The sequence below is a fragment of the Chlamydotis macqueenii genome, chromosome 2 (assembly GCF_036417535.1).
Source record: "Chlamydotis macqueenii isolate bChlMac1 chromosome 2, bChlMac1.mat, whole genome shotgun sequence".
NCBI lineage: Eukaryota > Metazoa > Chordata > Aves > Otidiformes > Otididae > Chlamydotis > Chlamydotis macqueenii.
In genome coordinates, this window is record NC_141557.1 from 89,145,504 (window position 1) to 89,163,230 (window position 17,727).

General features: G+C 45.2%; 1 protein-coding gene across 3 annotated transcripts in view; it reads left to right on the top strand.

Moving 5' to 3' along the window:
• The first annotated feature begins 2,259 nt into the window (after positions 1-2,259).
• The window catches only part of VWC2 (von Willebrand factor C domain containing 2), a 54,638-nt gene continuing 39,170 nt past the window's right edge, over positions 2,260-17,727 (top strand). For 2 of the 3 annotated variants that reach the window (XM_086742028.1, XM_086742029.1), the window contains exons 1-3: positions 2,260-2,315; positions 3,125-3,906; positions 9,639-9,768. In XM_086742028.1, the coding sequence (XP_086598154.1) occupies positions 3,193-3,906; positions 9,639-9,768 (844 nt within the window). In that variant the 5' untranslated portion in view covers positions 2,260-2,315; positions 3,125-3,192. Of the gene's footprint in view, positions 2,316-3,124; positions 3,907-9,638; positions 9,769-11,867; positions 12,048-17,727 lie in introns of all 3 variants that reach the window. The other variant, XR_015257818.1, reaches the window with a different exon arrangement.

Genomic DNA, 17,727 nt, shown 5'->3' on the forward strand with positions numbered 1-17,727 from the left:
GAGAAGCAGAGCTCCTACAAAGAGAGTCCTGGGTGCTGAAGATCTCAGATTTTGTACCAAAGTTTCACTTGGGAACATGTGAAAATGTCAGAACCATAAATTGTCTTCTCTCTCCTCTTTATCACAGAGGTAGTATTGCCTTTCCAAGTCCCCTACTTCCTTCTATCTTGCTGTAGCCACAACGAGCTGCTGCTTGACAGCAAAGCTTATGTGCTTGTAAATACAAAGTAAGGACGGTTGTTCAAGTTGTTCTTCCAGAATCAGCAACACAATGTGCTGGTTGCTCACCCTATGGCAAAGTTTAAGCTACACAAGGCATAAAATTACTGTTTTTAGAAAAGGCAAAGATTCCATTCTTTATTCAGAGGTAATGAGATGATAGTTTGAAGACAAATACTTCTGAATGATCGTTAGTCAGGTAATGAGAAAGGTCTAGCTTAACCCTATAAGATGTAGTCTAGAAACCCCATAGCAATCTGGAATTTCATTTTATTGGTGCAGCCTATGGAAACATTTGACTTCTTCATATCCTCCAAAACTTCAGTCTTCTATTTTAAAGTTTCAGAAGATTAAACCACTATTTAGCTGGGGAATATTTGACTAAGAGACAGGAGATGGTGTCAACAGAAATAATTTTGTAAACTAGACAGGGCTTATAGATGTTTATAGTGAGAACTCAGCAGCCAAAAGAGTTTAGCACCTGCATCCTCCTGTGGAGGAGTTTAAGTGTCTGGGTTTTCACAAACAAGTGCTCATGAAGGTACTTAACAGTGAAACATTAGTATCCAGCAGATTTCCATGGCTCTCCTGAGTGCTGATATTGCAGTGCTACCATTTTAATGAAAAAAAAAAAAATCTGAAAATTTTACCTAGACTAAAAATTTCAGCTATAGAGCCAAGTGCTTTGGGAAATCAGCCCTAGCCATGAGTAGGGCACAGCAGGCTACTAAAGAGCTACTGCGGCAGAAGGGTTAGCGCAGCTGGGACTGCTCTGGAACACCCGTAAAGCAAAACTGAGAGGGTTATACTGGTATGTCATCTAATGTGGCTTAAAAATAAATAAATACATAAATAAACGACCTTTGGGGTTCCATGCCCTTGTTCCTCAGCTCCAGTACAGCAGCACCATTCTTAAAGATCGCTCTCTAGCTTTTCTTTCGCATTTCTGTCCCAACGGTCCGACTGTCTGGGTTTCAGCCATCGTCTTAACAGACCGCTCTGCCCATTTTCTGTACCAGAAATCATAAAGGCGAAACATGCAATCATATTTAAGTACAGAACCGTCCATCGGCGATTCAAAAGCGTCAGTAAATATTTCGACGGGTAAATCGCACACCACCGCGCTCCCCTCCCGGGGGGGCAGCCTCGGCAGCGGGCACCCGCCTTACCCACGGGGGAGCGCGCCCCTTCCCGCCCCATCCAGCCCCGCGGGGACGGGCTCGGCGCGCGTGCGAAGCTCACGTCCCGAACCGACGCCCTCCCACCCCCAAAAGTTCCAGCCGGCCGGGTGCGGGTCTGACCCCAAACCCCGGCGAGGTGCGTGCCCGCCGTGGGGTCCTGCGAGACGCGTGGGTTTTCCCCCCCCAACTCCCACTGCCGGCGGGGAGGGGCGGGCAGGGCCGCTGCCCCCACCCCACCCCCCCCGTGGCAGGCGGCGAGCCCCCTCCTCCCGCCGCGCCCAGCGCCCGGCCCGGCGGCGGAGAGCGGGAAGGAGGGGCTGCCCTGTCCTGCCCCGCTACTGCCGCCCCCCGGGAACGGGGGCGCGGGGCCGCCATGTGAGAGAAGCGGGGGCCGGCGGCGGAGCCCGCCCCCGGGGCGGCGGGGCCGGATCGGCCGTGGCCGCCGCGCCGCGCTGCTCTGCTGTGCGGGCTTTGCAGGTCCGCGGAGGCGGCGGGCGGGCAGCAAGGAGCCGAGGCCGCCCGCCCGCCCGTCCGTCCGTCCGCGGCCCCGCCATGGGAGCCGGGCGGGGGGCGAGGCTCGCCGCTCCGAGCCGCCGGTGGGGCTGAGCCCGGCTCCAGCACAGGTAGGGAGGCGCCGGGCCGGGGCGAGCTGGGGGGGAGGCTGCTGGGCTGGGGAAGGGGCTGGCCCGGGCTCCTTCCCCCACCATCTCACCCCACTGGCGTTTCCGGAAAGTTTGGGCAGGCGGCGCGGTGGCCGAGCTGCCCCGCGGTGCCGCTGCCGGTGAGGGGCCGGGGGAGGCGGGCGGGCAGGGAGGGAGGGAAGGAAGGAGGGAGGGAGGCTTTTAAATGGGTTTGGGGAGCGATACCTCGGAGGTGGGGCCGTGGAGCGCTTTCGGTTAGAGCTGCCGGAGCAGTGTACGTATTTGGGTTTGGTGTTTTTTTTTTTTTTTCCGATTGAATGTGCGGTGTTTGTAAGGAGGGGAGCCGGGGCTGCTGCTGTGAACTCCTTTAGGAAGGGGGTGAAATGAGCCCCAGCTGCGGAAACTTAGCGGCTCTGCTTTACCTTTAAAACGGGGGGGGGGTGGGGGGGAAAGGAGGTGGTGGGTGCTCGGTTAGGTTGTGCCAGAGAGAGGTGGTTTGGTTCTGCTCGCTTTGATGTGGTTGCTTCTAGTTGTCTTTAAAAGAAAAGTGCGTACTGGTAGGTATTAAAAAAAAAAAAATACACCGAACAGCAGCACACTTCGGACTGAGTAAGAGGTTAATGGAAATCAGCGTGCGCGCAGTCAGACACTCCGTGTCTGAGATTTCTGATCCGGACTCTGCTGTGTTTTGGGGAGCTCCGTTTAATTCAGCATCCGTCCTTTTCATGTGTGGTCATTTGAAAGGAAAAATAGCACCCCCCTCCCAAAATGTTCTGGTTTTTGCATGCCACCTCCCTTTGCAAATCCTGAGTCCCCGGAGTCTGGCGTGGTGCTGTCAGGGACCCGAAGATGCTCGGTCCCTGTCCAGAGCCCTGCGATTTATAAGACTTGGCAGAGCAGGGGAAGAGGAAGAGGAGGAGGAAGGATGCAGCACCAGGCTGTTGTTTGCCTTTTGCATAAGCTGCCGAGACAGGTTGCATATTGTTTGAGAGGTTGCACCGGTGGAGGCGTTGGGTTTGGGATGGGGGGGGAGGGGGAAGAAGTGCAGAAGCTGAAGTGTTCCTGAAATCCTTCTCTTCCTAGGGACTGTGGATCTGCGAAGCGCTTCCCTCCGATGTGAACGCAGTGTCCCCTGTGGGATGCAGTAGGTGATGCCCAGCTCTACTGCAATGGCAATTGGAGCTCTCTCTAGTTCGCTTCTCGTAACCTGCTGCCTCATGGTTGCCCTCTGTAGCTCCACCATTCCCGTACAAAAACTGGCCAGGGCTCAAGACAAACAGGAGATAAAGGCGAGCCAGGAAAAGAGGGATCACACATCGGCAAGGGACAGCCAGGCAGGCCCGGGGAAAATGAACGAGATCAGCAGGAGCGGGAGGGATGAGGGTGGCAGGGACTGGAAGAGCAGAGGGAACAGGAACTACTCAAACAAGGAGTCCTGGACTAAGCAAAAGCAGGCTTGGAACAGCCAGGGGACGAGCAGTAAATCCGGGAGCATTCAAGTGCAAGAGCAAAGGGACGCTGCTCCCGAGGAACCTCGGGTGGCTGAAGATTTGTCTCTCCCAGAAGCTGTTGCCAGCGTCACTCCCGAGCCTCCGGAGGAGTACGCCTATCCGGACTACCGTGGGAAAGGCTGCGTGGACGAGAGCGGCTTCGTCTATGCCATCGGGGAGAAGTTTGCGCCGGGCCCCTCTGCCTGCCCCTGCCTCTGCACCGAAGAGGGCCCGCTGTGCATCCAGCCCGAGTGCCCCAGGCTCCACCCTCGCTGCGTCCATGTGGACACCACGCAGTGCTGCCCGCTGTGCAAGGAGAGGAAGAACTACTGCGAGTTTCGAGGGAAGACCTACCAGACCCTGGAGGAGTTCATGGTAAGGGCTGAAGCCAAAAGTCCTTTTGTAGGTCCCTCTCTCGTTCACAGGGGAGTTATGTTCTTCAAGTGCTTTCTCAGAGGGCACTAGGTCTCCCCCTCCCCTTTTCATTTCTCTGTTAATACTGCTTCCACAGTGCTGTAAAATATTCCCCTTAAACATGACCTTTCTTGCTCTACGATACTGTAACATTTTTAAGTGAGGGAGCTGATCTTTATTAATGCCTCTGGTATTTACAGTAAAAGATGCTACTTGAAGGGATGCTACTTGCGTGGTGATGTGGATTTTACAATAATTTTCAGCATTATATTTCCTTCCTTATTTAACTGTGAAACTTCTGCCTTGCAGGGATCAAGCAGGGTTTTGTGGGCTGACTTCTGTTCCTAGTGATCACTGTGCTACCTTTTTTCTAACGGTCTTTTTTTGTTTTTGTCTTTTTTTTTTTTCTGTTTAAACTGTGCTGACAAGGTTGTATAATGCTTGCTTTCTGAGAATGACTGTGCGCCTTCTTTTTAATAAGAGCATGGTTTGCAGTCAGAATTACAGTGATACCTAAGCAACAGACTTCAAGAGCTTTATGTTTAGGGAAATCCTTTTACAGCAGGGCCTTTTTAGCACCACTGTGCAAGGTTATCATCATTGAAAATGCAACTTATTACAGTGCACTGAAAAGTTTTGGAATTGAGGCCAATTAATTCCCTGGTTGCTTGCCTTGCCATTTTCCCTGTAGTATTTTATTGTGGCTGAGATCTGTGAGCAGGCTCTAGGAATTTGCTTGTGAATGACTGTCAGGTACAGGCCTGGTTCAAAACCCGTTTCTGAACACACCTGAGACTTTTGAGCTGAACCTGTTGAAGGGAGTACAAAATCCAGTTCAGGGTTCTGGCAGCTCAAGCCCCTCTCAGGATGGAGAAAAAGAAAATGTTTTTGTGAAGGCTGTAAATAAGTTGCAACCTCTGCTCTCTGTGGTATTTTGTGTTCTTGGAAACTTAACTTTGATTCATAATGTCTTTCCACATTCTTCAACTTTTTGAAAAGTAAACAAATAAAGGAGCAGAATTACTCTCTCTGGAATAAATCACAGTGTTTCTTCTTGTCCTCTTTAGGCAGTAACATGTAGACCATCAGTAATTTTTCAAAGTATGGCAGAAAGCATCATACTATCCTCCATTTTTCTAGGGGAGGAAAGGATTGCACCCTCAAGGATTGCATTTAGTTCCGGGGTGGCAGCTTTTTGTTTTAAGAAGGAGAAGGTACTTTTAATAGCAGCTAGCTGATGTGACCTTTTTGGAGATGGATTGTGAGATCCTTCCTTTTCCAGAGCAGTTAATTCAGAGGGGATTGCCAAAACAGTGATGCTTCTGCAGACACTCTCTGTAGGTCTCAAAGTTTTAAAGGCATCTCCCCCACGCCCTTCTAATGAGTTGCATTTGTCTTTATATAGTGGTGTCGTGTTTATGGCTGTAAAGCAAGCCTCAGATACCTTGTTGTGTTAAGTGTGTAGTGAGAGGATAAAAACATAGTGCTCCCTGTTGCATTTGAACATGGCTGGCAGCCTTGGTGTAAAGAGAGTGCTGAATGGTGACATTTACAGAAGTGTTCTGAAAAGACTTTGGCTTTCAGCTTTCTTTTTAACCCCGTTCAGCCTTCAGCCCTGCTTTTGATACCTTCCTGTCGTGAAATGTTGGTTCCCTTACTGCTTTGTATTAGCCAGCTTTGGAAACACAAGTGAGTAGGGATGCCTGCTCAGGATGTGCAAGGAAAGTTAGTGACACAATTAAGTGGTGCAACTGCAGCCTGTTTATTTTGACGTATGAGGACATTGGGTTTTAGTTGGGCTTCAACGTCGTTTCCAATATTGTGAGCAGAAAACTGTAAATGTAGCTGTTTGCCCATGCCACTGCAAGCAGTGGAGATGTCTGGCGAGGTGGGGTACAGGTGTAGTCAGAGTGCTGCTGCTCAGTGGAAGCAATTGCAAATGCAAGTAATTGCACACAGTTTCAAAGGTGATTTTGCAAGTTTAAAGTTGATGGTCTTCGAGAGGTTACTAATATGCTGTCTTTTGATTAAGGTCAGGGAAGGAGTTATAAACGGATAGCGATCTGATTTTTCTCTGTATAAACCTATTTTTTGTGGCAAAGAGTATCAGACATCACTGAAGGAAGAAAAAGGTGAAGAAAAAAAACCTTTTCTTCATGCTCCACTTGTGGGAAATCTACCTGTTTACACAATGGTGTGTTTGCTTTTTTACGTCTGCAACTCCATTTATACATCTACTCATAAACTTCCCTTTAAACAATTCTGAAGAAGATTTTTTTTTTCCATCTGTACTCTGCTTTCTACAGGTTTTACAGCTGCCTGGTGAATACTTAAGATTTCTGTGCCTCTGATTGTCTTCCCACAGCTTTTGCATAGGCAGAACTACTAGTGCTGTAGAGTAAATAGCTTCACCTGTAGACCACAGAGATATGGTACCATTAGTCTTCAGAGAGAGGTTGATAGGTCGTATTATTTCCAGTCCAGCCTGGTTATGTTGACTGTGGAAAGCATGAGTGCTGCTTGGCTGGTCGTTTCCCAGATGAACAAGTGGGATGCTCAGTGCATTGACTGCCACTAGGAACTGCACTGCAGATAATGCGCTTACATCATAGGAGTAGAGGAGAGGAAATGAAGGACCAAATGTGTCTTTTCCTTCTGATTTATTTAGCTGTTTATTTAGACTCACTGTCTTTCTGCCTTTCTCTAGTGATGATTATATTTTGAAGTATTAAGCTGCCATTAAGACACGGAAGGAAGTGGAGTTTTTCTGCAGTTCCTGCTACATCCTGATGACATATAAAAAGCAGTACACTACCACTTAGTCCAGAGATGAACAGATAAAGGTTGACATTAATACCGTTTTAGCAGCCACTGTGGTTCACTTACATGCCTGAAAAGAGCTTTGTAGAAATAAGCACATGGAGACTTTCTTAACTCTGCTGCCATGACTCCTCTTGGTGAGCTGTAGAGATGACAGTACTTTTTAAAGGTGTGCTATAGTTATTCCCCTGAAATGCCATGATCTGTTATTACACAGGAAGGGTATTCATGATGGCAGTGTCACATCAACAGTGTATTCCATTCATGAAAGATATAGTCTTTAAGTGTATAGCATGGAAATGCATTATTCTGGATCGTAATTATTAGATAAAGGTAAGATCAATTTTGTTCCTCATTCAATAGTATTTTTCATGCTTCATTAAATGGCTTCTTGTTCTAGGAACTTTTGGCTTCTGTCAAATTTGGAATTCTAGTAAACAACCTACTTAATAAGAATATGCTTAAATTTTCCAGGTGAGAGATTTTAGGAATAACATCTGTGTGTTGTCTTGTCTCCTGATTATCATCAAATACTTTAGTTTTTACATCACTTCTAATATCGAATGGTACAACTACTAAATGGACTCCTGGGAGAGGGAATATCTTGTTTTAGTTACTGGTCTCATTGAACTGTGATCATTGGCAAATTTACATATTTTTCAAGTGATGGCAAAAAATGTTGAAACAAATTGGAAGCTATAGGGTTGCCTTGTTGAGCCTGATCCTTAGAATGGAGTTCTAGTAGCATTCATCAAGTAGGATAAATTAAAAAAAAAATCCTACCCTAAAAGTATGCTTTCATAACTTAGTAAGTATTGTTCCTGGATATAACTCCAGAGGGATTCTTACTATTGACTTGCAGATAGTTAGGAGCTCAGGTTTGTTGACACTCAACATTTCACATGTGGTTCCAGTGATTACGTGGAATACGTGAGCCTCTCGACTCTGAACACTGGATCAGAAACCTTGTCATCCGCTGACACTCCAGCTCTGCAAGTGAATGTGTCAGTTTATCAACAATTACAGGACAAAGTTCGTGTCCCAAAGCCTGCAATAAAAATCTGCAGTACTGGGCTGTTCTATTTTATAGACGTGTGGTGTGGTGTTATCCTGGATAGAGTGTAAAGCAAAGAGAAAAGTGAAAGTGAGTAGCTGGCAAAGGAAGCCTGAAATAAGTAATAGTAATAAAAGCAGAAAGCAACACAGCAAGAGACCCTATTTAGGCTTTCTAAGCAGAGTGGATGGCGTGAAAAGATATGTGGGTGTATAAACAAATAACAGCCGTGGCAAGTGGGAAGAGAAGTGGCAAAGCATGGATGAGCATTTAGTTGGAGATGATGCTGTGCAAGCATCAGCGCGTTTGAACTTTGGAAGTGAGAAGGGTGTGAAAGAGGCAAGCAAGCAGAGAATAGTTTTGAGGGAAAATGTGATGGGCTGCCTAAGAAATAGGGAGAAGAAACCAGGTGATCTGCAAGTTAGACATCTGGATGGTTCTTCATAAGGAATAATTTGTTTTAGATTTAAGGTTACTCTGCTTTTATTGGAGAAGTGCAACAGGTGGTTGTTTGGCGTCAACTGGAACTGGGAATGAAAAAGGGTCTGTAAAAAAATGACCTTATCCTTAAGTAAACCTAAAATCTGCGCAGATTGTGGATTTAGAGGATCACTGGTAATAACATTCAGCTGCATTTTCGTCCTGGGCTCTGAGCATGGATGCCAGTGTGGTTTTTTGGAGTACTGCAATGAGACTTACAGTACAGCATTTATTGTTCTTTAGCACCCTTGCTTCCCTCTACCTCCAGCTCCTTGTGTGGTAAGAGGATGTCAGCGATGCAATCTGCAGCCACTGGTCAGGAGCACTGAAGAGGACAGCTGGAATTATACATGTGGAAAATGCAGACATTTGAATGTCCATTTTTTTCCTAAGTAGGGCCTTGATGCTGTTTTGTTTGGAATTAATTTCATTGAAGTAGGTCATTCAAGTAATTACCTCATGGTACTCCTATTCTGTAGAGTTCTTCAATACCAGTAACATTTCAGTAGGTAAAAAGTATGACCTGTATTTTGCTTCACCACTTTCTTTGAATTGCAATTTCTTTCCAGCAGGTCACAAGTATTATATGAATGGTCCATATACAATTAACCTATGGGAAATACCTGAGTTCAAGGGATGGGTTTTTTCCTGGCTTCTCTTTGAAAAAGATAGTTTTCAATAAAATGCAACTTCGTGCTACCAAAAAGCTTTCAAACCTGGAAAAATTGCAATAAGGATTTCCATTAAAAGAAGTTTCGTATTTCATTTAGCATTTTTTTTCTTTAAATACAATATATTTGCTAAATTACTTTTTCAACCTCTGATAGAATTAAACCAGATTTAATCTAAATTATGAGCATAATTTACTAGACTAGGCGTCAGAAATTTTTTTTTTTTATGGTGAGGGTGGTGAAGCCCTGGAACAGGTTGCGCAGAGAGGTGGTAGATGCCCCATCCCTGGAAGCATTCAAGGCCAGGTTAGACGGGGCTCTGAGCAACCTGATCGAGTTGGAGATGTCCCTGCTCCTTGCAGGAGGGTTGGACTTCCAACCCCAACTATCCTGTGATTCTATAATTTGCTGAAAGTTCATTAGAAATGTGGTAGGGAAGTTTTTGCTTCATGTGTGTTAAAGGTCTAAAGTGTTCATGTTACCAAGATCCCTTTGACATTCCCATTTGGAGTGCAGGTTCAGAGCAGAACCTGTGTTGTTTTTTTTTTTTTAAGAAGAGGAGGAAAAAGAGGTGAAGGAAGGAACAATGCAAGTGGAAAGGTGGGCACTGCACACTTTAGGAGGGCATTAAGTGAAAGAATTAAAAGATGACTGGATTTGTGTTTCAGGTTTCTCCGTGTGAGAAGTGTCGCTGTGAAGCCAATGGTGAAGTGCTGTGCACTGTCTCAGCTTGTCCCCAGACAGAGTGCGTGGATCCGGTGTATGAGCCCGATCAGTGCTGTCCTATCTGCAAAAATGGTAAGTGATGGCTGCAGAGCTAGAAGGGGGCTTCTGTTGGAGAGATCCATGTTGCTCTGTTCTGGTTTTGAAAAACAATTCCAATATTTTTCTTCTTCCCCAAACGGAGGTGAGGAAGAGTTTTCTGGAGGTCGTGTCTTCCCAGTGTGAGGAGCCAGATCTTCCCTTGACTGGGCTGGAGTCGATTATGACCTACCTACAGGGATTTTTGTCACTCAGTTGACAATTAGGGTGTTAATACCGGATACTTATGTGGCTTCTGAATATAAATTTTGCATTAAGTCATTGTGGACGTGTTTTAGATAGGCACACAAAACACAACTCAGGCTCTTCGTGTTCTCCACCTTTCCATGGGAGCAATAAAAGTTACTTTTGTTCTCTCTTCTTATTTTTTCCCCTTTCAGAGATTTTTCTCTTTTATTTTTTCCTGAAGCAAATAAAATGTACCTTATTGAGCTCATTTAATTTTCATAACTAAATGAATTAAACTCCCAAGTTTAATTGAATATTTTTCGTAACTAAATTAGACAGACAGTCTCTCTACTCCCAGCAAGGGCTTGCATTAGATCAAAGTCTTGGTCTATTTAGAGGAAAAAATTACATGACACACTAGCTTATCACGTATAGAGAAGAAATGATAATTTATTAATAGAAATGAAAGCTGCAAAATCTCAAATGAAATTACATTTAAAATGAAAAGAGACATTCAAAAATATTCAGATAATGTGCAGCTATATAATATTTCTCTAGACTAGGTGGGTTCCGTTACATTAGCTAAAACAAACTGATTAAGATTGTGGAAAAACTAGAGGAGGAGAGAGTGTACAGCATATACTTTCTGCAAATTCAACAGTAGATGATAAGGGATAGTTAATTGCATTGGAGGAGTTTCATTTGTATGGGTATAAAAGTAATTGCTTCACATCCCTTAATTGGTTGTTACAACCCTGAAGGAATTTGTTCTCAGATGCGCAGCTTAAGGGCACTCTGCTTATGGAGATGAAGACAGGCATTTAGGGACAGTTCCTGAAAAAGGCTGAATTTGGGAGCTGGTGGTGTGATAGCTAGCTGGTCCAGATGATCCTTTAGCACTTGTTTGATGGCAAGAGACTTCTGACACACTCACAGTGTGCACTGTGCTCTGTGCCAGTTCCCCAGGTTGGGGGGCCACTCTTGGCAGGCAAAGGGTCTATTTTCGGTATTGGGGATGGAGTTACAAGTATCACGCGTGAAGTCTATGGAGTCTTTCCCGCTGAATTTCTCCAGTTGCATTAACACTGTTTGGAGCTGAATAGACTTTCCACTGGTGCACGTTCTTCCAAAAGCATCAACGACATGCGCTGTGGCAGCCATCTTCCAGCAGTGGCTTGCCAGTGGATTAAGGTGATATGGCAGTGTGGGGCTTGGCTTTGACTGTTCGCATAGATCTCCTGACATGTTTCCCAGAAATGGGGCCTCTTTAAAAAGAACATACATAAACATGCCTTAGTTTTGAGGAACCTGCCCTCTGAGTGCTGAAGCTGAATTACCTGAGTTCTGTCTGCCAGAAAAGGCTGCTCTTGTTCCTCAGCATCTTAATCCCCAATATTAACTGCATATTTCTTGGGTATACCCACAAGCTGGCATCCCTGACCCAGTTTCAGACCAAGATGACCAGAGCTGACTGTTTCCAGTGAGCTGTACTGTCACTTCTCTGCATGTCAGAGAACCAAGAGTGGCTTTCCTTGTTAGCTTTTAGACGAGGAAAAGAGCCATTAACAATAACAACAAAAACAAAATAATTCAGAAGCAGCTCGACTTTTCTGGTTCAGCAGCTTCAGTACAGTGTCACAAAGAAATTTCTGAGGAATTCTCTCTATCTGGGGAGTGCATTTTAAAAACAAATATCAGGCCGCTTGCTTTTAGAGCTTATTTTAAAGCATGGGACATGCGCAGTTTGCAAGAAACTTCAGTGAATTGCTGAATGTTTTTAATTAGATTGCTGCAAAAACCTACTGAGCAGGAAAACCTAGCCTGCCTCATCTCCTCATTTTCAAGCCTACTGGAACAAACACACTGTGAATGTGAGTCGGGGAAACAGTCATTGCATTGTGCTTCAGGGTTGATTGTTGCAGCGGTGACATCAACGACATCATGTTAGTGACCCAGAAGAGCTTGAGTGATGTACAAGGAGCTCAGCCACATAACCTGAGTGGTGGAAAAGATGGAGCCACGGAAAGCATACAAGTGGAGTGACTGCTGTCATGCTCTGCATCCCACCCTCGGTAGAGCAAGAAGAGGTAGGAGGTGAAGTTTGGGTTCTCTACATTTATGAACATTTGTGTGTTAAAATTGCACAAATTCCAGCTTAGATTTCTCTCCCTTTCCTGGCATTTCATAACATGTAAGGCTTTCCCGACTTGCTTGGCCTGCGGATTGCTGATGTTGAACCAACAGAGTCAGGGCTAAGCAGCTACATCCATCACTGGTAAGACCACATACAAATGCCTGATGAAGAATTATGGAAGAGATCTAGTGAAAGCCTGTCATCATTAGAAATTAATGAATTCAGTCTCTTGGCAAGTGTGAGACACTGTGCGTTTTCCCTTGTGGGAAGAAGCGGATGTAGGTGACTTCCCCAACCTAATTCCAGAAAAGTGCTGGCAACCCTTCAGATGCGGGACAGATAGGTAACTGCCCATCAGGCTTACACAGCTTTGCACGTGCATAGGTACAGACTTACTTTGAATATAAGAAGTTGTGAATGGAAAACTTGCAGAGCAAAGAACATTCTAATGTGTAGGAATTAATAATCTTCTATATCACATCCTAAATTTCAAGAAGGAGCCTTGATACTTCCATAGCTGAAGATGTTATTTTCTTCTCTGTGGGCAGGGACAGGGACTACTTCAAAGAAGTATGTGCTCTGAGAAGTGGTCTGTAGAAGGGACAAAAGGTGACACCTCACTGAGAAAATCTTGAAATGCAGGGAATTTTCCTGCTTTTTATGTCTCAAATCACTAGAGCTAAGGGAGTTGTTTTGTGTTTATCTTATTGTCATACTTTTGCCCTGCTCAGGACCAAGCTACGCAGTCTCTCACTCGCTCTCCCCACCCTCCAAGGGAATATGGAGAGATAATATAACAAAAAGCTTGAGGTTTGAGATAAGGACAGGAAGAGATAATTCAGGTTACCGTTATGGGCAAAACAGACTCAACTTGGGGAAAGCTATTTATTTATTATTATTAATAAAACCAAAACAGGATAAGGAGAAAGAGAGAGAACAAAACAACTTCCCCCCACCCCTCCCTCTCCCTAGCCTTAACTTCATTTAAAATTATCTCTACCTCCTTCCCCACCCCGAGTGGCACAAGTGGGGGAATTAGGAACGAGGGTTATGGTCAGTTCATCACATGTCGTTTTCTGCTGCTCCTTCCTCCTCTGGAGAAGAACTGCTCACATTCCTCCCCTGCTCCAGCATGGGGTCCCTCCCACAGGGTACAGTCCATGAACTGCTCCGCCGTGGGTCGTTTTTCCACAGGGTGCAGTCCCTCCAGAACAGCTGCCCCAGCAGGCCCTCCACAGGCCACAGCCTCCTTCAGGCATCCGCCTGCCCCAGCGTGGGGTCCTCCACAGGCTGCAGGTGGATCTCTGCTCCTCCATGGGCCTCCATGGGCTGCAGGGGGACAACCTGCCTCACCATGGTCGTCACCACAGGCTGCAGGGGAATCTTGGCCAGGAGCTGCATTACTTCTCTCCCTTCGTCTTCACTGACCTTAGCATCTGCAGTCGTTCCTCTCACAAGAAATTATTCACAGTCAGGCTCAGGCAGACACCTCCCAGGATCTCTCTACATCTCCCAGGATCTCCACTTCTCTCAGCTGGGCTGGGCTGAGTCAGCTCGAGTTGGCCGCCCGGTGGGAGCCCAGAGGGTGAGGGCTGCAAGGCCCACAAGGCTCGCATCTCCCCCTCTCTGCCTCAGCTTCTGCTTCTTCTCTCTTTTTTTTTTTTTTTTTTAATGATTTTTTCCCCTTCTTAAATATGTTATTGCAGAGGTGTTATCACTGAACATTCCATCACCAATTGGCTTGGTCCTGGCCAGTGGTGGGTCCACCCTAGACCTGGCCAGGTCCACTGGACAGAGGGGAAACTTCTAGCAGCTTCTTCCAGAAGCTGCCACTGTAGCCCCCCCTGCTACACAAAATGAGCACACTTGTATACGTGGCCTGCAAGGAAGCAGGATGGGGACAGAGAAGAATGGAGGAGAGGCTTTCTTCTTTTGTGGGTTGACATGGTGAGCTTCATGCTTTCAGTAACCAACAGTAGCAGCAACAAGAAAAAATGTCCAGAAAGTTAAATCTGACTTCAGGAAGTCGCACTAAGCAACAGGTGCCTAATTCAGATCTCCATCCTGCTTTACAGTACTAGCAGTGTCGTTATTTCTGTGGAAGCCATCCCTGTTCACAGCGATATCAATAAACTCAGAACTGGACATTTCTACAGTTCATATGGAGTGAAGGGTAAAGATAATTGGCACACAATTCCCTTTTCATTAGGAAAAGTCTGGGCGCTTGTCACTGGCTCATTTGGGGCAGTGGGAGGGGATGGGGGATAATACTGAAAGTAAATTATCTGACCAGATTAAATTACCTTGGTTGTCTGTTCCGCTTCTGTTTCCAGTGTTAGAACCCTAATAGGCGTACACAGCTGAATGCCGCTTTGTCTGAAGCGTGCAGCCACAGAGCAGTTGGTGGAGTTAAGGGTGGTCCTGCTCCTGCCCGTGTCTTTGCAGGAGGATGAGATTAAACCCGCAGCCCACATGGAGCTTGGAGGGGGAGGCGTAGTTGCTAGACCAAAAAACATTTCTTTCTAAGGTCCCCGAGAGATTTTTATTTCATTACATGGCTGAAAGATTGCCCCAGATAAGATGAAGCTGATCCTAGTGCCTTCCTAGCATTTATCTGTCTGTGCATCAGTGTTGTTTCTGTGTGTGCTGCAGGGAGAGGTGAACTTCTCTCAGCGAAGGCTCATAGCTGCACAGTTGAAAGTACATGCACTGATGCCCAGGGGGTCATACGTTCTCAGGGCTGCAACAGCCACAGGAGATGTCTTGCCTGTCCTTGCTGGCTGTGCAACACAGAGACTTTTCTCTGGATGTAGTAATTTCAGGTGCTTTAGGTGGCATGAGTCAGGGCCTCGTCTCATATTTGGGTTCGTAGTTGTGACTGAAACATGCATTGTGTAGTTGAAATGGTTGCCACTAGGAAGGTGCAAGTCTGACCTGTGGCCAGAGAGGGTAAATGGTCGTAGTTTTGTATACCTGCACTTTGAGGTTGACTCACTGAAGCTTGCTTTAGTACCTTTATGTACCATTACAATGTTTAGGCATGGGGGGACTTGAGAGTGCCTCTAAATGGCAGGTGGGGACCTCCATCTGTGCAAAGGAGCTCTCAAGGTGGGGCAAAAACCTGATAAAGGCTGGCAGAGCTGCCGTCCCCTTCTGCGACTGTTGGTACAACAGGACTTTGTCTCACCGTGGGACTTGAACGTATTAAAAAATGGTGCCAGTCAAGGCAGTACTGTAGCCCCTGTGAGCTGTCGTCGCTCTAAAATCCAGGTGGAGAGAGGGTTTGTTGGGCTGAGGGACCTGTCTGGCCGTAACAAGGCTGAGGATGTTTATTCTGAGCAGATAAGGGGAAGGTGCCCCTTGGCAGTGAGCTGGCTGTTTGCTTTTCCCTGCAGCCCCAGATTTGCTCAAGCACATCTGACCTGTAAAATTTAATGTCCTTCTGCAGTGTGTTTAAATAAAATATGATCTTCCTTCGACCGTATATGCCTTGATCTCAGCAATGAAGAAAGTACATAATGCTGTCCAGGTAGAGGTCAAGGCAAGACTATTGCAAACATCAGGAATTTAGTTGCTGTGAAATTTAAATAAACAGTGCCTTTGATTGTCCTCTCTTCCTCTTTCTATTTTCATTTTAAATACCTTTTTCAGTCATGCTTTAGAAGACCCAGAAGTTTTAAAGCCTGAGAGTGGTTCCTCAGGCTACATTAAGGAAGGGATTGAATCAGCTGGTCATGGTGGTCTCTTCCAGATGTAAACTTCAGGAATCATAAAATGATTGTAAAGTATATTTATAAGATTGAAACAATATTTCACATATTAAAAATGAATTTACGTTTAAAAGCAATAACCTAATGAACAAGAAATCATTTCAAACTAATCTAGTTCTACCTATACTGTACGCGCCAGTGTGATTTGTTTCCTTCTGTTGTGTTTAGTTCAGGCACTTGAATGCCTGTTGTATGCAGGGTAGTATTTGTTCCGTGTTTCTGCGTGCATGAGTCACTTAGCAAAAACTTCTGCACAAACGTCCCGCTTTAATAAGCTGTATTTCACAAAATGATTTATAATACGGGACTGTTACACAGGTAATATTAATGTTTCAGGGAAAATTAATGTTTCAGGGGCAAAAACACCATTAAAGTTGCATGAACAGCTGTATGTGATTAAAATTGCCTACTGAATCTGCAGGTAGGTTGAAAAACTGTAGTAGATATTTTGGCAGCTCTTTATTGAAAACAAAGAAATATCAGACTTACTTCTTTTTGGCTGCACTGGGCCTTTAAAGTGGCTTCCAAATCTGGTAGGTGAAGTCAGTAAAGTGGTTGCAGCAGTTTTTGTTGTTGGTTTCTACTGTTGATGAAGTTGAGAGGAAGTTCAGTCTGTCTCATCTGAATTCAAGGAATTCCTTTAACCCCCATTTCATCTCTCTGCTCACTTCTTTCATTTTCTCTCTCTACGCTGGGAAAGTTGGTGGCTACACAAGCTACATATGCTTCCTGTGCAGAAAGTGCAGAATTATCTTCTTGTGCCATTTTTCCCACTTAGATCAGAACCTGTCTAAATGTTCATCGATTACCATTGCAAATTAGGCTGAGCAAATACTTGTGCTAAAACTACATAGGCCTTGTCTTTTCCAACTCACATACATGTGCATGCATGCATATGGGATCCAGAGTTGACTTATATTTTCATGTGAGCTGGCTAAGGAGTGGTAGGTAGGTGGTGTTGTTTCCTCTAAGGGTATTTATGTAGTGTACAAATTATGTTGACTACCAGGGTATATCGTTTTGTTTTGTTTTTTTTTTTCCCTAAAGATAGAAAGCCATCAGAGGATGAGAAGAATCTGTCTGAAGACATGGCAAAAGTATCCAGCTATAGTAAGCCTACGTTGGTTACCAGGACAAATCTGTTTATGTAGTGTATATGTATTTATTGCATATACATAGTGTGTGTACATATTTTTCTTCTTTTTTTGATCAAGAAGCCAGAAGGCTTTCAGTTGGATGTTCTGCTGTCAAAAGACAGCAGTAAGTGTCCCTGAGTGTACAGCATCCTGTCGTTTTGCTCAGACGCATGGGGACAATCAGAAGTTATACTGATGTTCACTATTTAAAGTAGTACTTTGTACATAAGTAGGAGAATGTAGAAGAGCCTATTAAAATATAAAAGCCATATATCCTATAAGCTTTCCAGAACTCACTTTGCAATATTTTCTCATTACAGGCTGCTACAGTGAGCCTGAGAAGCATTTCTTCGGCAGTCAGTTTTTCTCCTCTTACCTGATACTGCAGGCTTAACGCACATATCACAGCTAAATTCTGCTGTATCAGTCACTTTCATGGCAGCTGCTTGCAGGGAGTGTCACTTTACTGTGGGTTGAAGCAAAAGTCAATGATGATGTGCCCCAAACAGTTGTTTAGCAGTGACAGTTCCAGGTGAGTGTGGGAAACAAGCTGCCAGCTCCTTGTTGTGGAGTCAAAACTTCAGTGTGTCGTGGCTCCTGGGTTCCTAAAGGATGTTTTGCTTCAGCTCCAGGAGCAGAAAGATGAAAATACTCTCCGTGCTGACAGGAAAAAAGAAACACTGAAATCCTCAGATGAGGGGAGAACAACAACTTTTCTGCCAACGTT